The sequence below is a fragment of the Bos javanicus genome, chromosome 22 (assembly GCF_032452875.1).
Source record: "Bos javanicus breed banteng chromosome 22, ARS-OSU_banteng_1.0, whole genome shotgun sequence".
Taxonomy (NCBI): Eukaryota; Metazoa; Chordata; class Mammalia; order Artiodactyla; family Bovidae; genus Bos; species Bos javanicus.
The window spans coordinates 51186530-51212337 of NC_083889.1; the positions used below are offsets into that span (position 1 = coordinate 51186530).

Here is a 25808-nt window from a genome sequence, read left to right on the forward strand (position 1 = left end):
TCTCAGCCTGTTAGATTTGACGATCCTGTTAAGATCAACACCTGTAGGAAGGTGGCGTCACAACATTACACATGATAGAGTAGAGCCATCATGGCTACACACGTGTCATCAAGGCAGGTGACAGTCTTGTGTGGCTGGGTGAATAGGCACCATGGTTTAGATGCTCTTTTCACACAAATTGTAGAATGTTGTGGTTTTTTTTTTTTTTTTTTCCAAAAACAATACTGCCTCAGAGAGCTTGGCAACTGGGCTGTGTATGTGGACATGCAAAGCTGGATGGCCACAGGAAGGCATTTGTTTCAGACCCTTGCATTTCTGCTTGGATGTGGGCGATAGTCTGATGTGAGGACTTCTCCCATGTAGTCACCACCTGAGATAAACACAGTTAAATTTTTTCCTCATAAACGTAAAGGCCATTTCTCCTTGTGTGTTTCCTGCAGGAACAGCTATCCCAAGTCCTTGATGCCATGTTTGAAAGGACGGTCAAAGTTGATGAGCATGTCATTGACCAAGGAGATGATGGAGACAACTTTTATGTCATTGAACGGTAGGAGATGGTGTTTTGCAGTTGTACACCTGTACTTAGTAAGATTCGCGGTTCAGGGCAAGTGCTTTACCCTGTGCCTTGTTCAGCCCAGACAGGACTTAGGGCCAGGTTAACAAGCTCCTCAAAGTTTGCTGCTCTCTGTCCACAGCCTGCCCTTCTCTATCTTCTGCTGTCCTGAGTCCTGAGTACAGCGCATACTTGGGTTCCCACTATCTACAATTAGGTGAGCTGTGCAAGATGCGCTTTATAAACATGTTATTTGCAAGTGTCCAAGAGAAGTACTTTCCATGACACTTTATTGTCATCTGGATCATTCAATCCTAGCCTGATTTTACACTTCAGTATATTTCCTCAACCTCCATACCTCTGGCCCCTTTTGGCTCTGTTCCAGGTTTAGGTCTGTTGGGAGACATGAAATGTGAGGGTTTAACCTGCTCACCCTGGTGTGTTCTCACCTCTTGAGCTATTACTATTGGTATATCTGGGGGACTCCCTCTGACCCCCTCTCAGTCCTGAAAAGAAGACTTACCAGAGTTTAGGATCAATAAGATGTTTCTTCACCAGTGTCTTCCATTAGTTATTTTTCATTTTTTCCTTTCAAGTAATTTCACACTTAAGGAATTGTTACACAAATAGTACAAAAAATTCTTAGAAACCTAGGTTCCCGGGTTAATGTTTTACCAGATTAGCTTTGTGTTTGAAAGTAAGTTGCAGGTATAAGCCCTTTTATCTCCAAATACATGTATATATTTCCTAAAATAGGACATTTTCTTACATAAGCAGAGACCAGTTATAAAAATCAGATATTAACATTTTATACAGTACTCTCATCTACTGTGCAGACCTTACTCAATTCTTTCCAATTGTTTCCCTGATTTTTAAGGGTCTTTTTATCTGTACCAAGTAGCTGTACTAGATTCAACTAGTCCTTTTCCTTATCAAAGCCTTTTGCTCGTTCAGAAAAATGTTCAAGAATGTGTTCCTTGGATAACCTTTGGGCCCTTGATACCATGACAAATAGTTCCAATTAGAGTTAGAAAGGAAATGTTTTATTTAAAGAGGAAAGATGATACAAATGATATCATCTTAAAGAGTCTTTTACTTTTATCTGTCATGCTTAGGCTTCCTTCATAGAATTCTATAAGTAGTGGCAGAAAAAATTTTTTAAGTTATATCACCACTTTTTTTGCTTCTTGTGTAACATGTGATACCTAGTGATTTTTATCAGACAAGTGGAGGCTCTTTGTAGGAAATTTAAGGGAAAAAAAACAAGTGAAACAGAGAAGAAAGTAATTTTGCCCTAATTTTATTACCAGAGTATATTCTTTCTTTTTTCCTCCCTTGGCCTTACAGTTAGGTCAGATCCATTACCCCAGATTTGGTTCAGATATCAAGACTGATCATACCATACACACAGACTAAGAGGATATGAAAAGATTGATCATTCTCATAATGAGTGTTTTAAAGGTGAACAGGGTAGGTTCCCAAGAGGTTCAAAAATGACTTAAGACAGCACAGAGAGGTGACTGGCTTGGTATTTCATGGTGTAGAAGGTAGAGCTGAGGTAGAGTACTCTTGTATATGGGCAGGCTCTTGTGTGATTTGGATTTCCCATCAACACTAAATGAGGGGGCATCTAGGTTTTCTTATCAACTTTCCCAGATGTGAGACAGAAGAGGAAGAAATACTGGAGTGGTAGGGCTTCAAAGCTGATAACAATCAAACATGTAAAATGTAGTTAACTCTTTATTAAATTTATATATATTGCTTTCATATACATTGACTTCATTTTAAAAATCTGTTTGAAGTGGTTTGCCATAGGATACAATATTATTCTATGTCATCATTTATATTGACTACATAATATGAATATAGACATATATTTGACCTATCTTATTGTTAGGAGATTAAATTGTGATTTTTGCTGTTATAAATATTACCTGGTGAGCATCCTTGCAGTTAAATATTTTCCAGTATCTTCTATTATCTCCTTTAGAATACCTAGAAATGAAATTACTGTGTAAAAGGGTCTCTTCAAGGAATTTGTTCTGTTGTTAATTATCTTGGAGAAATTTGGAAATTTACATTTGCTTCAGTGGTATATTGAGAGTGCCTATTTCTCCAAATGCCATCCATTGTGAATGTTTTTCTTTAGCCACTGTTAATGAACAATCAATAGAGAGAAAATTGTATTTTTAAAAAATTTTAATCAATTCTACATCCTAGTTTTCAACAGACTACAAAAGAAAACCCAACCAGTCATTTCGATACTTACAGGAAAAGCATTTGACAAAGTTTAGCACCTTTTCATGGTAAAAACTCAGCAAAATAGGAATAGAAGGGACTTTTATCCAACCCGATTAAATGCATTTATTTTAAAAAATCTATAGCTAACCTCATACTTAATGGTGACAGACTGAATGTTTTCCCTTTAAGATGGAGAACCAGAGAAGCATGTCTGCTTTCACCTCTTCATGCAGTATTACACTGCAGGTCCTAGCCGATGCAATAAAGCAAAGAGAAAGAGGGAGTGAGGAAAGAAGAACTGAGGGGAGGGAGGAAGGGCATACAGGTTGGAAAGTAAGAAAAATAAAGCTGTCTTTGTTTGCGGATGACATGATCCTCTAGAAAATGCCAAGTTCACTCATTAGAACTAATGAGTTTAGCAAAGTCACATAATACTAAGTCAAATGCAAAAATCTATTATGTTTCTATATGCTAGCAAAAAAATTTGTTGGAATTCCCCCAATAGCAACATTGTATATCATATGTACCTTCTATTCATATATACCTGCCCATTATAAATGAAATTGTTTCTTATTGTATTTCCAGGGGAACCTATGATATTTTAGTAACAAAAGATAATCAAACCCGCTCTGTTGGTCAGTATGACAACCATGGAAGTTTTGGAGAACTAGCTCTGATGTACAACACCCCGAGAGCTGCTACCATTGTTGCCACTTCAGAAGGCTCCCTTTGGGGACTGGTGAGTTAGAGAAATGGTCCTCCTTGCATAGCATGGTTTTCATCCCCCTTACTTCTGGGTCTCTGTCCTTGGCTGTTGGTTCACGGTATGTTTTATGGCTGATTATCTGAAAGACACTGTGGAAGGTCTTGACCAATGTGTTTTTCCATTTCCCTGAAGTGATTTGTCAACAGACTGCTTATTACAAATTACATGGAAAAGACTGGGTCTTGTGGCCTAGCAGTTGTGTCAGCTCTTACTGCATTTTCTCTTTATGTTTTCTTCAGACAAGCAGAGAGAGGAAGGATAACTACAGAAGAGACCAGTCTAGAAAAATGAGTGTCATTGAAAGCTCTGCCAAAAGTGTTTTCCATCTCTAACTATCCTAGGACTAACTTTTCACTAACAGGTGGTGTTTGACCATCTGTTTATTCATTGGTCCATGCCAATAGTCAGTAGATTTAGATGACCAGAAAGGCTGACAGCCGTATTCTGGGAAACAGAACTTTCCCAGAATATCTTAGGCATAGTCTGCTAAGGTCCTGTCCTGTATTATAGATGACCCGCCTTGCATCCTTCAGTATCAAGCCTTCAAAATATATAACTCTCTTCCTTCTTAAAAGAATCATCCTCTTGTTCAAATTCCAGATTTCGTTTTTAAAATGTTCACCTCTATGGTAATTTGTTTCCATTTAAGTCCTGAAATCCCTCACCAGTCCAAGCAGAATTCCTACAAGCAGAATTAAATATATACCTTGAAATTATCAACATATTTCCTCAAATGAAATCACATTTTAAAGACATACTAAAGCACTTTATTGTGCTATACTAGTGCAGAATTAAGAATGCTCCTGAGCAGGACCTCCCTGGAAGTCCACTGGTTAGAACTCCTTGCTTCCACAGCAGGGACTCAGGTTTGATTCCTAGTTCCCACAGTGAACTAGGATCCTGAATGTGGTGTGGTACAGCCACACACACACACACAAAAAAAGATTGGTCCTGAGGGATGAGTAATAAACTGGCTTAAGGAAAATACATCACACACCTGGGAACCCAGTGCTTAAAATACTCAACATAGATCAAGAAATAATGGGGGAAAATAAACTCAGTTTTAAAATATGTTGATGACAACTTCTAGTCCAGGCCAAGACAGAATAGCCCCATTCCTCCCTAGTCTTCCCTGTTAAAGCTAGAAAACTCTGGGTATCATACAACAGGCGAACATAGGCGACCCTGAGAGAGGGAAGCGAGAAGGTGGACTGGTGAGGGATTTCAGGACTTAAGGAAGGATATGACAGTGAGTTCCCCAGGTTTTCATACTAATTGCCATGTATCCCAGCATTTTTCAAGAACTGAAAGAAAAGAACTGTCAACTGAAAATTCTATACCTCGTGAGAATATCCTTCAGAGATTAAGTTTCCTTCAGAAACTTTGTCACCAGCAGGCCTACCTTGAAAGAATGACTAAAGGAAGTTCTGTAAACAGAAAGGAAGTGATAAGAGGAGATTTGGAATATCAAGAATGAAGAAAGGACAACCAAAAGAGTAAACATATGGATAGACATAAAAGTCTATCCTCCTTTTTAGTTTTCTAAAATAGGTTAGATGCTTGAAGCAAAGTTATAACATTGTCTTATGTGATTTTCACTGTATGTAGAGGAAATATTTCAAAGGGTCCTAATCACTGCAGATGGTGACTGCAGCCATGAAATTAAAAGATGCTTACTCCTTGGAAGAAAAGTTATAACCAACCTAGATAGCATATTCAAAAGCAGAGACATTACTTTGCCAACAAAGGTCCGTCTAGTCAAGGCTATGATTTTTCCCGTGGTCATGTATGGATGTGAGAGTTGGACTGTGAAGAAGGCTGAGTGCCGAAGAATTGATGCTTTTGAACTGTGGTGTTGGAGAAGACTCTTGAGAGTCCCTTGGAGTGCACGGAGATCCAACCAGTCCATTCTGAAGGAGATCAGCCCTGGGATTTCTTTGGAAGGAATGATGCTACAGCTGAAACTCCAGTACTTTGGCCACCTCATGTGAAGAGCTGACTCATTGGAAAAGACTCTGATGCTGGGAGGGATTGGGGGCAGGAGGAGAAGGGGACGACAGAGGTTGAGATGGCTGGATGGCATTACTGACTTGATGGACTTGAGTTTGAGTGAACTCTGGGAGTTGGTGATGGACAGGGAGGCCTGGCGTGCTGCGATTCACGGGGTCGCAAAGAGTCGGACATGACTGAGCGACTGAACTGAACTGAAATGAAAGTTAAGCTTCTACACTTTACTCACACTTCTAAAATGTTGACACCAGTAGACCATGGTAAGTTACATATGTAAATATAATACCTAGAGTAACCGCTAAATTAACCTGTGCGAAGAGATATACTCAAAAGCTGTACAAATCAAAAGGAATTCTAAAAAGTAATTCAGGTAACCTACGGAAAGGCAAGAAAAGTGAAATAGAAGAACAGAAAAGAGAGGGGAGAACAGAAAACATTGAATAAAATGGTAGATGTCGACCCTAGCATATGATTTGTTACTATAGATGATCTAAATATGCCAATTAAATGACAGAGACTGGTAGAATGGATTATCTTAAATGACCCAACAATATGCTATTAATAAGAAACTCACTCAAACATAATAATATAGGTAGGTTGAAAGTAAAAGGACAGTAATAGATATACTCTATGCAAACATTAACCAGAAGAAGTCAGGAGAAATTAAATTAGTATCAGATAAGTAGATTTCATGGCAGAGAAAATTACCAGAAGCAACAAACTCTAACCCTATAATTTTCATAATAATGAAAGAGTTAATCTACCAAGAAGACATAGAAGCCCTAAAGCTGTATATACCAAACAACAGAGCTTCAGAATATGTAAAGCTAATACTGATAGACCGAAAGAAAAACTAGATAAATCCACAACTGTATTACATGCAGACTTCAACACCCCTTTCTCAACAATCAATAAAATAACTAGAAAGAAAATCAGGAAGGTTATAGGATTTAGCACCACCATCAACCAAAAGGGTCTAATTGAAACTTAGAGGACATGTCACATAACAGCAGAGAATACACATTCTTTTCAAGCGTGTGAATGTTTACTGAGATAAACTACATATATCCTGGGATATAAAAAGTTAGCAAATTCAAAAGAACTGTTCTGTAACCATAGTGGGATGAAACCAGAAATCAGTAACAGAAAGATAACAGGAAAATCTCCAAACACTTGGAAATTAACCCATTCCTAAGTAATCTGAAAGTCTCAATAGAAATTTATTAAAACTGAACTGTGAAACTGCTTGCCTTCTGGTTGGGATATGAGAATTAAACAGAAGGACACGAGACAAGCCATTCCCTTAGTGCCTGGCATATGTTGGGTGCTACCGAGTGGGGACACCCGCGCCCCTTGGTTGTGGGGCTTCTCCCCACCCCTCTCTTCCTGAAGCTCCCTCTCCTAAGATCCCTGCTCTGCCTTTCTAGTTCCTCGCCTTATCCTGTGCAGACTTTCTTCCTGTTCCTGCTATCTTAAGTGAGATTCATCTCCCTGCTGCCTTAAGTGATCTTTTTAGATGTCTTTTTCTCCTGCTTTACAGTCCAAGCCCTTCCAACGCTGCAGTACTTCCTTCAGGAGAGTGCCCCCAGAGTGTCCTCCACAGTGTGACTTCTCACTTGTGCCTCCCAAGGTCTTGGAAATGCCTTCTGAGGCTAAACCAGGGAGGACCTGGTGTTGCCACTGAGTTTCTCAGATTGGATTCCGTACTGCTCAGATGGCAAAGCATCTGCCTACAAGGCGGAAGACCTGGGTTCAATCCCTGGGTCAGGAAGATCCCCTGGAGAAGGAAATGGCACCCTACTCCAGTACTCTTGCCTGGAAAATCCCATGGGCAGAGGAACCTGGTAGGCTATAGTCCATGGGGTTGCAAATAGTCGGACACAGCTGAGCGACTTCACTTTCTTTTACTAGGGGCAACTGCTACACTTAGTCTCTTCCCTCTTTGTCTTGCTTGCATGAAAGTCAGTAGAATCTTTCTCAGGGAACTTCTGCAGTCAAAGGAAAGGGTGGCATTCTTTTTCTCTTTTGAACTTCAAGGCTGTTTGCTGAGGGGGCTACCATTTCACAGTAGGAGTTTCCTCTTCACAGCTCCATTGGAAGCTCCCTGAAAGCTGGGGTGGTGCTTTTTTATACCCTCCACAGTCACAGGAGCTGGACTTGTTCAGCATGGAAGCTCTGGGAAGTGTAAAAGCATACACAGAAAGATTGGAACACAGATAAGTCACTCTAAGAGATAGCAGTTGTTTTCTCTTTAGCTGGAAATACAGTTCATTGCTACAATTGTGGTAATCTTTGTTATGTTATCGGTGGCTCAGATGGCTAAGAATCTGCCTGCAGTGCAGGAGACCCAGGTTTGACCCCTGAGTTGGGAAGATCCCCTGGAGAAAGGAATGGCTACCCACTCCAGTATTCTTGCCTGGAAAATCCCATAAACAGGGGAGCCTGACAGGCTGTGGTCCATGGGGTCTCAAAGAGGCAGACACCACTGAGCGACTAACACTTTCACTTTGTAACATTATAAATGGATTTAGAAATACTAGTTTTTTTGACAATGTCTACTCAAACATAAGGAAGGGAACTTCATAACTCCCATTGTCTCAATCTTGAGTGTTCTCTTTCCACAGCACCCTTGGCCTCGATTGGCCCAGAAAACACATGGAAACTGAAGTCTAAAGATAATGGAGTGATACTCCAAAGTACAACAGTAACATTTTAAATGATATTAATACATCTCCAGCCTTGGACTTCAAAAAAGTAGTGGCGAGTGGTGCAGCCCATTAGAGCAATCAGGGATTGCATGGCTTTTTGCAAGCAGATGGATCGAAAAGAAAAGAGAGGCAGAATCTGGCTTAATGCCAGAGGGCAGACATCATTTGTACGTCAGTTTAGGAAGGGAGGGTAGGAGTCTGCCACGTTTTACACTAGGAGCACAGGGCACAGGAGGTGACTTCTGTAGATGGAACTTGGCATGGGAGTGGACCAGGGAACTCTGATGGTGTATGAGCCAGTGAAATCGATTTAGACATCTCTTCGCAGTTGTCTTCTATGTGTTTCCTCCACCCAGCTCCCACCCCATCATCAAGAATACTAAAATAGCAAACCTACACCTAAATTTGCCCTTACCCCCTTACTGTTTTTCATTCTTTCAGCCTTTAGGATGTCATTAGTATACTTTCAAAAAAAAAAATTTCTATTCCTGAGAGCCCAAGGTAGAAGAAAGGTGCAATTAACTCAGGTATAAAAACTGCCTAACCTTGTAGGAGCCTAAGCAATTAACATTCTCCTGGCTCATGTCCCTCCCCATACACGCATACATGTATTGGAGAAGTACCTGACCATAACTCTGGTTAGCTGTCTCAAGTTTGAATCCCTGACTTGCTGGGGTCAAGATATGTTTCACATGCCTGCCTTCCATCTTGAGTTTCCTACTTTCTCTCTCCATTAATTTATAAAACCTCCCCTTCGGATACCGGACAAATTTATATTTTTGCAACAAAATTTTCCTTGATCACTCCAGGCTATTGTGAATGCACTCTCTCCTCAGAATTCTTAAGGGACTCACTTTGTCTGTATAGTTCATTTAGCAAATTTCATATGCAGTCTTGAACTGTGGTTTTTTTAATTCCTATAAATTTTGTATTACTTCCCCATTGAGATTATAAAGTCCTTGAGGGCAAGAACCATCTTACTGTCTTATCTCCTTTTTTTGAAGGTGTATCTTTTCACCTTGAACAGTGACTGTGAGCTTTTTCAATTTTTTATTTTATTTATGACCTATAGGTGGCACTCATTGAGTACTTGACAGCAAGTGACAACATGAGACATCTGTCTTGTCCAGGCTGCAGATCTTTTTCTTCCAGTGATGACTCAAATTGAAGTATCTTTAAACACTCAGTTGATCCAGTACCTTCCAAAGACCTCTAATCTTTGCTGTGGCATAGTTTTAATTAAATGACAGATGCTGTCTTACACGGGCACTCACCAGAATTTTCATATTCTTTCTTACAGGACCGTGTGACATTTAGAAGAATCATAGTGAAAAACAATGCAAAAAAGAGGAAGATGTTTGAATCATTTATTGAATCTGTGCCGCTTCTTAAATCACTAGAGGTAAAGCCTATTTTAACATGAGTCTGTATATGGGAACTTAAGAAAAGCTGTTAAAACAATTCTCTTGTTAGGTTTCTTTTTTTTTTTTTTTTTTGAGGTGGCCAAAGTACTGGAGTTGCAGCTTTATTTTATTTTTTAACTTTACAATATTGTATTGGTTTTGCCATATATCAACATGAATCCACCACAGGTATACACGTGTTCCCCATCCTGAACCCTCCTCCCTCCCCATACCATCCCTCTGGGTCGTCCCAGTGCACCAGCCCCAAGCATCCAGTATCGTGCATTGAACCTGGACTGGCGACTCGTTTCATATATGATATTATACATGTTTCAATGCCATTCTCCCAAATCATCCCACCCTCTCCCTCTCCCACAGAGTCCAAAAGACTGTTCTATACATCAGTGTCTCTTTTGCTGTCTCGTATACAGGGTTATTGTTACCATCTTTCTAAATTCCATATATATGCGTTAGTATACTGTACTGGTGTTTTTCTTTCTGGCTTACTTCACTCTGTATAATAGGCTCCAGTTTCATCAACCTCATTAGAATTGACTCAAATGTATTCTTTTCAATGGCTGAGCAATACTCCATTGTGTATATGTACCACAGCTTTCTTATCCATTCATCTGCTGATGGACATCTAGGTTGCTTCCATGTCCTGGCTATTGTAAACAGTGCTGCGATGAACATTGGGTACACGTGTCTCTTTCCCTCTGGTTTCCTCAGTGTGTATGCCCAGCAGTGGGATTGCTGGGTCATAAGGCAGTTCTGTTTCCAGTTTTTAAAGGAATCTCCACACTGTTCTCCATAGTGGCTGTACTAGTTTGCATTCCCACCAACAGTGTAAGAGGATTCCCTTTTCTCCACACCTTCTTCAGCATTTATTGCTTGTAGACTTTTGGATCGCAGCCATTCTGACTGGCGTGAAATGGTAATTCATACTATTCTAGCCCATTTCAATGTTGTATGGATACTGTCAGTATTTGTGACTTTTATTGAAGGTCTTTTCCTTAGAATTTGTGTGTTCATTGTTTCAGGTGTCAGAACGAATGAAGATCGTGGATGTAATAGGAGAAAAGGTCTATAAGGATGGAGAGCGCATAATCACTCAGGTGAGTGGGGACCTCGGGCAGCTCCTTTCTTGGAAGTCATCTCCTGTAGAACTAGTGTGTCATTTGCCACTCATCCTGGGGAACTCACGCTGCGAGGTACTCAGGCACACTTCCTGCAGAATCTTCTGAAGCCCATCGATGTTCACCTCTGGCCTCTGTTCACCTTTCCTAGGCTTCTGGTTTTGTTCTTTTGGATATTGCTTTCTTTTAACCCTGAGTAAGCCTCTTTCATCACTGTTAAAACCTGGAGGTCAGAGGGTTGTGTATTTTCTCTCTCTGTTTGGCCCAGAGTGTCTCTTAGCTAACCCAATACACAGCAGGCTTCAGTGACTGACCAGGTGTGGACGGTGCCTTTAGTGTTTCCGTTGCGTTTCCTTTGTTACTTCAGGTACTGTAAGGATCGCCACACAGTGGACTTGAACATTATGATGAGTGCTGTGTAATAATTTTTCTTATCTACTGTGTTTGCTTTTTAAATTATATGTAAAAGGCATTATAGATTTTTCAAATCTATAATTTTATATTTCCGTTTCTATATTATAAACTTCTCTGTGAGTGGTTCTGGCAAGATCACTGGGAAGGGGACTTGCCTGGCAGTCCGGTGGTTAGGACTCCATGCTTCGACTGCAAGAGTCATGAGTTAAATCCCTGGTCAGGCTGGGAGCTAAGATCTCACAAGCCACACACTGAAGCCAAAAAATTTTTTTTAATTAGAAGAACAAAAGGAGCACTGGGGAGATATCTGGTTAGTCTGGGTTGAGGAATGTGCCCTCCTTGAACCTACTTGGGGCTAGAAGGAAGACTCAGAGTGAACAAACCTAAATCCCCAGACCACCCCTGGGGCCTGGAGGTGGAGTTGACCCAACCAGTGCCACAGAAATTAATCAGACTGATGGCAGAAGGAGAGAGAGATGCTCCCAGAGAAAAAGGACTAACGAATAAATGGTGTCTAAGTGGCATCTCCAAATGCCTTTGTTTTCCAGATAGCCCCACTGTTAATAATTCCTTTAATTAGAAGTTGGTTTGATTCAGTAAGTATTTGTTAAGATAGACAAGTAGGACCAGATTTAAGTGCTATAATGAGAGAGGAAAGAATGACAATGAGAATGTAGAAAAGGAAGTATTCCATATGGTTTCAAAGAGGAACCAACCTTTGAACTAAGCTGAAAGAACAAGTGCATTTTCAGCATTTGAGGTCAGGGAAAGATCTTCCAGGGCAAGAGAACAGTGTAAGCAAAGGCCGTGGGTGTGAGCTTTGTTCCAAGCCAGGTGCCCTGGTATGGGAAGAACGTGCAGCTGAATTGCCAAGATGGAATGTGTTGACTGGCCACATTTGTTTCTGAACCTGCAGCGCTTTAATTTACCCCCATAGAACTTCTACTTTGTCCTGAAAGCCCCAGGCCTTCAGGAGGTATATCAAGAGGTATAAAAACCCACAGTGTCTTCTGGGATATGTGTGTTCTTGAAGTTAGGAGTGCTAGGTGGTGGTGCAGAATGGACACAAATTAAGATGATACCCACCTTATAGACCCCTTTTGGCAGTGTCTCTTGACCAAGACTTCTCTAAGGACCAGCAGTTTTAGCATTATATCAGAATGTTAGAAATTGTTAGGAATTATGGTTCCTGGGCCCCACCCCAGACCAACTGCAAAAACCATACTTGATGTTGTTTTGTTTGTCTGCTTGTTTGTTTGGTCAGCTTTGTTACCCTGTATTTGACATACAATAAAATTACCAAGTTTAAGTATACAATTTGAGAGTTTTATAACCACCCCTGTAATCATAGTGTAGAGCTTTTCTAATCACCTCAGAAAGCTGCTTGTTTGTATTTTAAGTAAATCCTCTCACCCACCCCCTTATTCCTGAAAACCACTGATCTGCTTTCTATCGCTTTAGAAATTCCTTTTCTATAATTTCACACAAATGAAACCATGTAATGTGTAGTTTCTTCATGTCTGACTTATTTCTCTTAGCATAATGTTTTTGAGGTTTGTCTATGTTGTATGTTTCAGAGGATTATTCCTTTTTGTTGGAGAATAGTATTCCATTATACAGATGTACCATAACTTGTCTTTCCACTCAGCAGTTGAGAGCCATTTGGGGTCTTTCCAAATTTTGGCAGTTATGAATAAAGCTGCAATAAGCATTCACATGCAAGTCTTTACATGGATATATGCTTTTATGGAATTGCTGAGTCACATGGTAAATATTTGTTTCACAGGTTGCCAAAATGTTTTTTAAGATGTCTGCACCACTGTGCATTCCCCCAGCAGTGTTCACGAGTTCCAGCTGCTGTGCATCCACATCAGCACTTAGTACCAGGTCTTTAGTGTTAGCCATCCTAGAGTGAATATCTCATTCTGGTTTTATTTTACATCTACCTAATGTCTAATGATGGTGAGCATCTTTTCCTGTGATTGCTTTTCATCCATATGTTTTCTTTGGAGAAGTACACCTTTTGCCCTATTTTAAATTCGGTCATTCGGCTTCTTAATATATTGAGTTGTAAGAATTCTTAAAAAAAGATTCATTGATTGATTCATGGCTGTGCTGGGTCTTCATTGCTGCACAATGCCTCTGCTGTTGCGGAGGCCACTTTCTGGTTGTGGTGCCCTGGCTTCTCATCGCAGTGGTTCCTCTCATTGCGGAGCACTGGCTCTGGATCACTGGCTCGGTAGTTGTGGCCCATGGGCTTGGTCGCAACTTGTGGGATTCCCTGACCAGGGATTGAACCTGTGTCCCCTGCATTGGCAAGTGAATTTTTTACCACTGAGCCACCAAGGAATCCCCTGAGTTGTAAGAATTCTTTATGTACTCTGAGAACAAATCCTTTACCAGGCAAATGATTTGTAAATATTAATCCCAGAATGTGGCTGTGAGGCTTGTCTCTTCATTTTATTAGTAATACATTTTATTAGTAATACCTTAAAAAGCAAAAGTTTTAAATTTTGACAAGTCCAGTTTGTCATTTTTTTCATCTTGTAATTCACTCTGTTTATGTCCTACTTAAAAAAAAAAGTTTGCATAATCAATAAGATTTTCTCTTATTTAACTTCTAGGCAAGTACTGTTCAGTAGAAATATTATGTGAGCCACAAACAATCTAAAATATTTTAGCAGCCAAATTAAAAAAAAACAGGTGAACTTTAATTTTAATAGGGTATTTTAACCTACTATATCTAAAATATTACATTTCAACATCTAAGTGATATAACAATTTAATAATGAGATATTTTACATTTGGAGGATATTCAGTCTTTAAAATTCAACATATATTTTACACTTACAGCACCTATGAATTTATACAAGCCACAGTTCAGGTGCCCAGTAGTGACATGTGACTAGTGGCTCCTAAACTGAACCATACAATTCTAGTCTCCTAGTTTAGATCTTACATTTAGATCTGTGATCCATTTTGAATTAATTACAAGATAGAGAAGATTAGAGCTTTTCGTATGGCTGTCCGCTTACTTCAGCACCATTTTCCTATTCCACTGCCTGGACACTTGGAATGAGAATCAGTCACCCATGTATGTTTGGGTCTATGTCTGGTCTCTTTTGTTCCACTGATCTATGCCTGTCTCTCAGTTAATGCTGTGTTGTCTTGATTACAATAGCTTTATATAGTAAATCTGTCAATCAGATAGTGTAAAGCCCTCCAAATTTTTTGTTCTTTTTCTTAATTATTTTGTCTGTGCATTTCTATATACATTTTACAACCAGCTTATCAACTTCTACCAAAAAAACCTGCTGAGCTTTTTTATTGGGATTACATAAGTTGAATCTATAGATAAGTTCGGGGAGTAGTTGACATCTTAATAGTGAGCCTTTTGGGACAGTCTCAGCCTATTGAAAGTGATGCTGTTGGCTAGGAATGCCTGGGGTACTCATCTTTGCCCGTACTGTTAATACTTGCGATGAGCCTTCACAAAACATTTACCCTGGCAGAGCCAACGCCATAGCTGGACCAGCCCTTCTGGTTCTTATTATGATTGCAGGATGCACCTTGAGCAACAACCATCTGGGAACTTTGAAAAAACAAGGTTTATTACTCACAGGTCCTGAGGGGCAGGCCCAGAGCTGCACAGTGAGTTCACAGGGGAAAGTCCATTCATGCGCATGTACTGACCTGGAGTTGCCTTTACTGGGATGACGGTGCTTGTGGTGCCCAGGGTTTTTCGGGTTTACTCATTACTGGTATACCTCAGACAGAAGAGTATCTTCCCTGGTGGCTCAGACAGTAAAGAGTGTGCAATGCGGGAGACCTGGGTTCAATCCCTGGGTTGGGAAGATCCTCTGGAGAAGAAAACAACAACGCACTCCAGTATTCTTGCCTGGAAAATCCCATGGACAGAGGAACCTGGCGGGCTACCGTCCATGGGGTCACAAAGAATCAGACACGCCTGAGCGACTAACACATACACACAAACAAAAGAGTAGGAATTTGGGCACAAGAATGTAAAAATGGGGTCACTCAGGCAGTTTTCATTTGTTCTAGGGGTGGTTACACAGGTGTGACAACCATCTGGGAACTTTGTAAGTGTAAAAATTCTGGGAAGTGTAAAAATTCATCAAGCTGCAACATTGAAATGAGCACTTTAAATTATGATTGTTATATATCTTTCTAAACAAAGGGCTCAGACACTGCCCTTTACCACTTCTCACTTCTCCAGTTCTCTACCGCTCACTACTCTCGTCTTGGTCACCAGAGTGTTCCATACATTTGACTATTACTCTTGACCTCCTGGCAGCGCTGAACACTGGTAATCACATCTTCCTTTATGAAACTCCCTTCTTGGACCTAGAAATGATTTTCCCTCTTGGTGGCCCTGAGTCTGGCTCCTCTTTAGTCTCCTTCATGGCTTCCCATCTTTCATCAACTTATATCCTAAAGCTATTTGTATTACACGAATAGAACTTATTGGTGATTTGGTTCTGCTGCATGTAGGGTCAGTTCAGTTACTCAGTCTCGTGTCTGACTCTTTGCAACCCTGTAGCCTGCAGCATGCGAGGCTTCCCTGTCTATCACCAGCTTCTGGAGTTTGCAAAAACTCACATCCATCAAATCGGTGATTACATCCAACAGTCTTGTCCTTAGTCGTCCCCTTCTCCTCCTGCCTTCAATCTTTTCCAGCATCAGGGTCTTTTCCAAGGAGTCAGTTCTTCCCATCAGGTGGCCAAAATATTGGAGCCTCAGCTTCAGCATCAGTCCTCCCAATGAATATTCAGGACTGATTTCCTTTAGGATGGACTGGTTTGATCTATCAAACCAAAGGATGGTTTAATCTATCTACCAAAGGAGGCAGGGTACCTACCCAACATAGCAACACAGAAATCCACAGACAGCCCCTTATAAGGCTATGGAGCAGTGGTTATTATGTGGTAACCTAGGACTAGACTAACTCAGGAATGTCAGCCTCAGCTGTGTGTGGTCCCTGTGTGATGCATGAAGGACATGAAGTCTTATGAAGACATACAACCTGTCACATGGAATGAGAGCGCATGATTAGTATTGGATTATTCAATGTAGATGGTCTTTGCTTCAGAAGTTAAGTGAGAAGTCAGAGACTGATGTGTGCCTGAGAGCCTCCTCTTCCATATCTGCTTGCCTACCTCTCACCTCCTTCCAGGCTTTGCTCGCATCTCAGCTTCTCACTGAGGTGCTCCTGTATGCTATATAACATCTCTTCCCTCACCACTCCAGATCCCACATTCCCTGCTCTACTTTTTTCCTATGGCCCTTATTGCCTTCCAGTACAGCAGCATAATTTACTGATTCATTATGTTGGTCATTTACAGTTTGTTTACTCTACCAGACTGTAATTTCCACAAGGGTAGGGATATTGTTTATCCACTGATTTATCTCTCATGCCTGGCACATAATAATTACTTGTTGAATTACCTGAATAACTGGTTCACCTAAGTGGTTTAACATCAAAACAAGCAAAGCAAAGCCTGAGGCTTGTAAGAGTGACATCAGTCCCCATGAAGACACCTGCCTCACCAAGGCGGTGCTTTCTCCAGTTCCACGCTGTCCTCTGGAGGGCTGTATTTGATGGTGGAGATCATCGCTGGGCTTCATGACCCAGGGTTAGCCAGGAGTCACCTTGATACTGCCTGCAGCCGACTTGGCTACTTACCCCTTATCATAGGTCTCGTTAGCTGACCAACATGCGCTGTAAGAATGTGATCTGTGCAGTTGCCAGCCTGAGTATATTCACGGAGACAGATGGGAATATTCCATGTTAGGAAGGAGAGATGTTTGTCAGTCGTAGTTGGACTGACATCCCTGGTGATCAGGATCCTCCTGTTTTTGTTCTGAATTGTTAGCCATCAATTGGTTTGTAGGTTTGGAAAATAATAAAATTGGAACTCAGGCTATGTGAAGATTGTCTATTTCTGTGTCCCTCAGTACATATGTATGGCTCTGACCTCACCTTCTCTCCCTTTTCAGGGTGAAAAGGCTGATAGCTTTTACATTATAGAGTCTGGTGAAGTGAGCATCTTGATCAAAAGCAAGGTGAGTTTATGTGTGATGATGTGGGTTGTTCCAGGGGAGATCCAGATGCCAGGTATATGCACAGAATGTAACTGTTTACTTTAATAGTGTGAAGTGTATTTCATGTGCCAGAATCATAATTGTTACGTGAGATATGTGACTGACAGAGACCAGGGTTTAAGCCCTTTCATTGATAAATATTTAGTATATATATCTTTTTTGTTGCTTTTACCTCTGTTATGTAATTAAGGATATGAGAAGTAGTGACCTATAAATCAATAAGAAAAAGGGTAAGTACCCTAATAGAAAATTGGAAGATTATTGAATATATAACAAAGAATACATTGTGAGTGTTGGTTATGAAAAAGCTTCCTTTTTAGCATGCTAGGAAGGGAGTCTCTAGGGCAGTTATTATTGTGGCCATTTAATGGATAGGGAGACCCAGAAAACACAATGACCTATAGGTGGAAAGAGTGATTCTTACAATAAATTCATCATCATTAGATATTGTTTCAGTTTTTTTTTTTTTCCTTTCAGCACTTTCTTTTTTTTGTTTTGTTTTGTTTTGTTTTTAAATTTTATTTTTAAACTTTACAATATTGTATTAGTTTTGCCAAATATCGAAATGAATCCGCCATAGGTATACCTGTGTTCCCCATCCTGAACCCTCCTCCCTCCTCCCTCCCCATACCCTCCCTCTGGGTCGTCCCAGTGCACCAGCCCCAAGCATCCAGTATCGTGCATCGAACCTGGACTGGCGACTCGTTTCATACATGATATTATACATGTTTCAATGCCATTCTCCCAAATTTCCCCACCCTCTCCCTCTCCCACAGAGTCCATAAGACTGATCTATATATCAGTGTCTCTTTTGCTGTCTCGTACACAGGGTTATTGTTACCATCCTTCTAAATTCCATATATATGCGTCAGTATACTGTATTGGTGTTTTTCTTTCTGGCTTACTTCACTCTGTATAAAAGGTTCCAGTTTCATCCACCTCATTAGAACTGATTCAAATGTATTCTTTTTAATGGCTGAGTAATACTCCATTGTGTATATGTACCACAGCTTTCTTATCCATTCATCTGCTGATGGACATCTAGGTTGCTTCCATGTCCTGGCTATTATAAACAGTGCTGCGATGAACATTGGGGTACACATGTCTCTTTCCCTTCTGGTTTCCTCAGTGTGTATGCCCAGCAGTGGGATTGCTGGATCAAAATACTGACTTACTATATGATACTAAATCAACTTAGTGTGAAACCTTTTACAGAATATTTTTTGTAAAAGTTAAGTGTGGAGAAAGAGGACTTCCCCAGTAACTCAGTGGTAAAGAATCTGCTGGCCACTGCAAGAGATGCGGGTTGGATCCCTGGATCAGGAAGATCCCCTGGAGAAGGAAATGGCAACCCAGTCCAATATTCTTGCCTGAAAAATCCTGTAGACAGAGGAGCTTGGCAGGCTGCAGTCCATGGGGTCGCAGAGAGTCGGACACGACTGAGCAACTAAACAGCAACAATAGAGAAAGAAAAATAAGATTACTGCCATAAGATGGCTTGATTCCTAATTAAAATTTTTTACTTATAGTTTTTGGACTACTGATATATGTTCGTACATTTCTCGTATTTATTGACACCTATTGATCACAGCATAGTATTGTGTTTGTAGGTCCAACAGCATTGTGGCACTGGATTGGGAAAGAAGGGGAGCTTGTCAGAGATTCGGTCTTGTTCTCTGCCCAGACCTACCGAATCAGAACCTGCATTATATCAAAACCTACAGGGGGCTGGTGTTCACAATACAGTGGGATAAGTGCTCCTCTAGAGAAAGGACTAGGCGGACATGAGCATGTCTGCAGTCCCAGAGAATACGACAGACACTGGAGAGCATTGGCTCGGAAGGGGTAGATCAGCTTCAGAGCAAACAGGTCAGGGCAGAAGTGTGGAAGGAGGGAAAATCAAACCATGTAAGTGAGCATGGTGCTTTTATTTATTTTGCTAAATTAACCTTCAAAAAATTATTTATCTGCCCCTGCCATAAAGTGGCTCTTACAGGTTGAAACTAATTCTTACTAATAAGTTTTTTTTTCATTTAAACGAGTTATTGCTTAGCTTAGCAGATAGATTTGTTAAAAAAAAAAAACTAGATAGTAAGTAAAATATAGTACATTATTCTCAGTAATTCAAAAAGCACAAAATATAACCTGTTTGATTTCTTAAACTATTGTTTTAAAATTCAAACTACTATAAAAAGTTTTTAGTTACTTAACTCTTCTAAACAAATGTAGTGGGACTACTGGTTTAAGATGCAGACAGCACATAAACATGAAACTGGTCTCTGTAATGTATTGTCTGAGTCCTGCTGGGCCTTAAGTCAAAAAGAAGTAGCTCTGAATTGTGACTCTAACCAAGAGAAGCATTGGCATTATTTAGGAAGAATTAGCAAAAGACCTTGTCTTTTTCCTTGTGTCTCAGAAGTCAGCGTCTACCAAATGGATTGCATTCATATATATATTTAAATGTACATATAATAAATATTCCATACATTTACTATATGTTAAAGTATATTAACATAATATTATATGTTGGTTTATATACTGTATTACATTAATATGTAAATTAGTATATAATATATACTACAATAATATTTATCTATATACACACACACCTCACCTCTTGGTAAAAGCCAGCTCCTTTGGTTAAACCAGGCCCCTGGGAGTAGCCCATGCAGTTTACACAGTGTAGTCAGTCTCTGCAACACGAATCTCTAGGTAATTATGCTAAGTGTACTGAGAAGGGACCACAAGGATGTGCAACTGGACGTGCCTACTTGTGATTCTGGAATCAGGCGTGTTCTCTACCTGTTCTAGACTAAAGTCAACAAGGATGGTGAGAACCAGGAGGTCGAGATTGCGCGCTGCCACAAGGGGCAGTACTTTGGAGAGCTTGCACTGGTCACCAACAAACCCAGAGCTGCTTCGGCTTATGCAGTGGGAGATGTGAAATGCTTAGGTAAGAAAGATGCTTTGTGCGTTAATTTATTTATTTTTTCCTAACATGCACTATTTTTTCCCCATCAACACGCCTTGACTTTCTCACATCTAGGCTTGCACAGTTTGTGTGACCAACCAGAAATGGGTGAATGTGTTCTTTTAGCAAACATTCGTGAACACTGACAATAGCCTGTGAATAAGACAGGCATAGAAGCCCCCAGCCTATGTGGAAAGAGCAGAGATGCGGACTGGTATCCAGGGCTGTTCGGGGACAGAGAGAATGGGTGCTGCTACGCTCCACAAAGTCTCAGTAGCAGGGCTGTGTCCACATAATACCCCGTCTTTTTCAAATGTCCAGTATCCAGTGGTCTGATTCCTCGGACAGGAATGGACATATTTAAGAAAGGTTTACATGAGGGAAGTGACTTTGACTTGCTGGTGTGGAGAACTCATTCTCTCCCTCACCTCTTTCTAACAATACAGTTATGGATGTGCAAGCATTCGAGAGGCTGCTGGGGCCCTGCATGGACATCATGAAGAGGAACATCTCGCACTATGAGGAACAGCTGGTGAAGATGTTTGGCTCCAGCATGGATCTGATCGATCCTGGGCAGTAGGTGTGCCACACCCCAGAGCCTTCTCAGTGTGACACCAGAAACTTCCGGTCAGCCACAGAACACAAACAGAAGACATGACAGAACCGTTCCTGCCGTTGCCACCGCTGCTGCCATTGCCATGGCCGTGGGCACTTAGAAAACCTGAAAGTCAGCACTAAAGGATGGGAGAGGTTCAACCCACACCTCCACTTTGCTTCTGAAAGTCCATTGTTAGACCACTCGTCACGATCACTCCAACCCAGTCTTCACATCTTTGGTTCCAAATGGCATGTCTCTCCAACAATTTAAGTGCCTGATACAAAGTCCAAAGTGTAAACATCTTCCTTTCCTCTCTTGCTGCTACTATGGCTTTTGAAAGTTACCACAGGTTGGCACAAACCTGTGGTGTAACTGTAGACACCTTCCTCCAACCTCTGTCAAGGAGGGACATGTTGTAGCCTTCTGTCTCCTCATCTGTCTTTGGAGAAAGTCCACATTTGTTCACAATTGTAGCCTTTTTGATTGTACCGTTTAAAGTGGTGGCAAATGTGATGGAGGTCTGTGGGCCTGTGGCACTGTACTGTCTGCTGACAGTGGCACACAACAGCTGTCCCCCAGTTCTCAGTGATGCTTAGGGAGAGGTCCTGCCCAGGGCCCAGCAGGTCAGCACCCCAGAGCTCACTGATCAGTCATCAGAATCCACGTTAGAGCAGAAAACTGGCGTTTGGCACATTCTTCAGGTAGCAGAGAGCCAGGGAAGGTTTTCTGGGTTGAGGGGTGTGTTTTCTTTTGTTTTAGTACATTTCTTTTCGTTTTGTTTAATCTCTGTGCAGTATGCATGAGTGGATTGCTGTCTATCTATAAGGAGCCAGGGTCTGGGGCTGCCATTGCTGTGTCTGACCTAAATATGTTCCTGGGCCACTCCTGCCTGTCTTGTTTCCAGTCGTTTCTACCAGCTGATGGCACTGTGCTGGCAGAGCCCTTCCCTTCTACTCCAGAGTGGTTATGTAGCTTTGCTGTTGAACCATCAATTTTTAAACTCTTTAAAGAAAAAGCAGCTATCTTTATGGAAAAAAAAAAATTTTTTTCCCTCTATTTAGAGAATTCCCCTTGCACATACTCCTTTATATCAGTTTGTCAGCTGACTCAAGCATTTATCCTAAAGATCAACTCTTTTTGTTAGTTTTAAAAAAGTTGATATCGTGTACAATTTCATAGAATTACGGCAAAGACCTTTCTAATTAAGATGTTGGGATATTTGGGGTTCCAGTTAATCCCACAGGAAAGTAACTTAGCTTTTTTTAACCTTTTGATTATATCAGGTAGAGTTCTGATGAATTATCATAATTAACTAGATATATTTCAGAATGAAATTTTTTTCTTCAGAATGACCTAGAATCAGATGTTACAAGAGATCCTAAGAGCAGTGTGACATTTACCTAAAGATAAATTTGGATGTCATAGCCACGTTTATATTAAATCAAGAGGCCCTTTCTGATATGAATTTTTTAAACTTGTATATCTCAGTGAATCCCTGGGAGATTAACATGCTGGGGCTCAAGTCATCCCTGTTGTAGACAGCGATGGAGCCCATGCAGTCACCATTGCCCTCTTAAACCAGGCTGTCTGCTTTTGCCGCAGACAGTATAGTTGAGAGATATTTAGAGCGGCGGCTCATCATTGCCTTGCTCGGTTCTCCCTTTTCCTTGTTCTCCATGAAGTGAAAGCAGAAAGACTCTCAGTTGGCAGTCTGCGTTGCAGCTCTCAGAATTGGGAAAGGTTGTAACTAATACTCCAAAACCGGCAGCTAGCACCGGGAAAGCCTGTGTGGTTTTTCCCCATGATTTTCCAAGGTTCTTCTTTTGTATGGCATTGCTTTATTATCACATAAATTAAGAAAGCAGACATTGCACTTTAGCAGACAAGAGCCATGCCTGTCTCTCACGCAGGTAACAGGTACATTGGGCTTCAGGAGTGACGCAGAGATCTTGCCCCCAGACTGTGTAAGGACTCTGTGAACACGTGCCCCCTTACACCCCCCACCCTATCCCCGTGCCAGCATTAGTTAGGGCCAGCTGTGAATTCTGAGCCAGTCACTCCTGCAGGCTGCTAGGGATAGGACTTCTCGTCCTGCCCTCTTTCACATCCCAGTTCAGTCTTCCCCTTCATAGGAGCTCTGTGACACCCCCAGCATACTGACGGTTTCTGTTTTACAAAGTAGAGTTCATCAGGTTTAAGTCTTCCTGCTCTAACTGCAGATGGACATATGGATCATCAGTCCAGACCCTCACTGCCTTTAGGGCCCCTTGAGGGTCTGGCTTGAGGAAGGGAGTCAAGGGACCAGTGTGAGTGAAAAGGACACAGCTGTTACCAAGGCACCAGGAGCCTGACAGTGTTCCAGTTTTTCCTTACAGCACGGGGAGTCGAAGGCAGCAGACCAAGTTTGACTCTGGACTCTGCTGTCCACACCATGTTGTGCAAGCCCTGTGCTGAGAGCTGAGCCTCACGGGGAGGAGCATCTATTGGGAAGAGATCTTTCTGATCATTGTTTTATATCGTTCTCTTCTAGGATGGGTTAGAGCTTCATGCCCTCCGTTCTGGCTTTGCTATTGATTTTGCATGGTGGAGGTTGTTCCTGAGAGCCTTGAGGTCTAATCTGCAGTATTATTTTTCCCACTGGCCCCACTTTATCACACCCCCCTCACCCTCTTCTTTTGGTTGTATTCTCTGAAGGAAGGTTTCATCTTCCCTGTCCTCTTAATCCTTCATCCTTATATATTAATGTGTTATGTATGATTGCAGTAGATTCTCAGAAATCCGGGTAGAGCTTTTCTTTGAATGGTTTAATGAGTGAATTCAGCAGCAAAGTGTCAAGAGATGATTCTCCAGCCAGGAGAGGTACTGTTCATCCTCTTACTGCCCAGATTCTCTAGTCACAATGGTCAGTGAGGTGCCACTGGCGCCCAGCAGCCCCTGGACACACAGCATCTCCATGTCCTGTCATAGTGTACAAACAATCCTCTCATTTATGGAAATTAAAAGAGCATTTTTGCACAGAGCAAAAGGAAAAAGACCCATGAATGTCATCTTTTATATTTTGTTTTCAGTTGGCCAATGTTGGAATTTTTGTTCTTGACATGCACTTGTAAACCAATCTCGCCAAGATACAAGTTGTTTTGGCTTTTCACTACAATTACCTCTTGTTCCTCCTGTCTTGACTGCTGACGTTGCTCAATGATTCTAATGTCTATTTTATGGGAAGCAGCCTTCCCGTGGGTTTCCTTTTACACACTGCAGGGCTATCTTTATACTTCAAGGAAAAAAAAAAAAAGGAGAAAACTGTCACCAAACTCATGGGGGATTTGCAGAAAACCATTTAGGCCACCTTGAGTGAAAGGTAGATTCCTCATTGTTTTCCTGAGCTCATTGTAGTAAAAGAAATCTAATTCAGCATTATTGTGCTACCTCAAAGGTAAAAATGTTGTAAGGTCTTTTTGGTCCTGAGTTCTACACATAGTGTTTGAAATGTCTTTCAATTGGAATTATTTTTAAATCACGGGGGAGGATCTTGTTTTAACCTGTTTTACACTTGTATTTTAATCTCTGAAGAATAAGTGATTAGAAAGTAATCAATTCTTGCTCTGTAGTATTGAACATATACTTAAAATCATTGTTTGCCATAAAGAAGGTTGGGTTTTTTAAAAGGAAACTCTAGGGCTCGGCTTTGCTCTTGGTTAATAAAGGCTGACAAATCACGTCTGAATCTTTGGTGCAGCCTTGTGTTCTGTTTTTGTCCTCTCCTTTCAGGACTCTAGGCCATCACAGCATTCATCTGGCAGATGAATTACTGAGATTGGGGTGTGAGCTCTTGAAAATTAGAAAGGAGGGGACTTCCCTTGTGGTTCAGTGGTTAGGACTCTGTGCTTCCACTGCAGGGGGCACGGGTTCAATCCCTGGTCAGGGAACTAAGATCCTGCAGCCAAAAAGGGAGGCAGGTAGAAAGAGAGATTATAGAGAATTGGCTCACACAGCTATGGAAACAGGCAAGTCCCTAGATATGCAGGGCGAGTTGGCAAGTTGTAGACCTAGAAATGCTGATAGTTCAATTCCAGGCTGAGTCTGAAGACCTGAGAACTGAGAGTCAATAGCATTGTTCTCATCCAAAGACTAGCAGGTTAAAGACTCAGGAAGAGATGACATCCCACTTGAAGGCAGTCAGGCAAGATAATTCTCTCTTTCTTGGGAGAGCCAGGCTTTTTGTTACGTTCAGACCTTTAACTGATTGGATGAGGCCTGCCCACATTAGGGAGGGCAATCTGCTGTACTCAGTTCATTGATTTAATGTTGTGTGCATGCATATTATGGAGAAGGAAATGGCAATCCACTCCAGTACTATTGCCTGGAAAATCCCATGGACACAGGAGCCTGGTAGGCTACAGTCCATGGGGTCGAAAAGAGTCGAACACGACTGAGCGAAGGCATGCATGTTAAGTTGCTTCAGTCGTATTGATTCTTTGCAACCCTATGGACTATAGGCCACCAGGCTCCTCTGTCCATGAGATATTCCAGGCAAGAATACTGGAGTGGGTTGCTATGCCCTCCTCCAGGGGATCTTCCCAACCCAGGGATTGAATCTGAGTCTCTTCTGTCTTCTGCCTTGGCAGGCAGGTTCTTTACCACTAGCGCCACCTGGGAAGCCTGATTTCAGTGTTAATGTCATCCAAAACCACCTTTACAGAAACTCTCAGAACAGTGTTGGACCAAATACCTGGGCGCCCCATGGCCCGTAAGTTGACACATAAAATAAACCACCACAGCATGCTATTTGAATCGTTTGGGGATGGTATACAAGAGCATCCAGTATATCTCTTGCTGGGGAATGATATGCTCACTAATGAAGCCCAGTAGAGAACATCTCCTATCT

General features: G+C 41.3%; 1 protein-coding gene across 2 annotated transcripts in view; it reads left to right on the forward strand.

Moving 5' to 3' along the window:
• PRKAR2A (protein kinase cAMP-dependent type II regulatory subunit alpha) overlaps positions 1-24647 on the forward strand; it is a 71965-nt gene extending 47318 nt beyond the window's left edge. For both annotated transcript variants that reach the window (XM_061397593.1, XM_061397594.1), the window contains 7 exons: positions 441-547; positions 3380-3533; positions 9579-9680; positions 10722-10796; positions 17250-17315; positions 20166-20307; positions 20772-24647. In XM_061397593.1, the coding sequence (XP_061253577.1) occupies positions 441-547; positions 3380-3533; positions 9579-9680; positions 10722-10796; positions 17250-17315; positions 20166-20307; positions 20772-20905 (780 nt within the window). In that variant the 3' untranslated portion in view covers positions 20906-24647. The remainder of the gene's footprint in view (positions 1-440; positions 548-3379; positions 3534-9578; positions 9681-10721; positions 10797-17249; positions 17316-20165; positions 20308-20771) is intronic.
• Positions 24648-25808: the final 1161 nt, after the last annotated feature.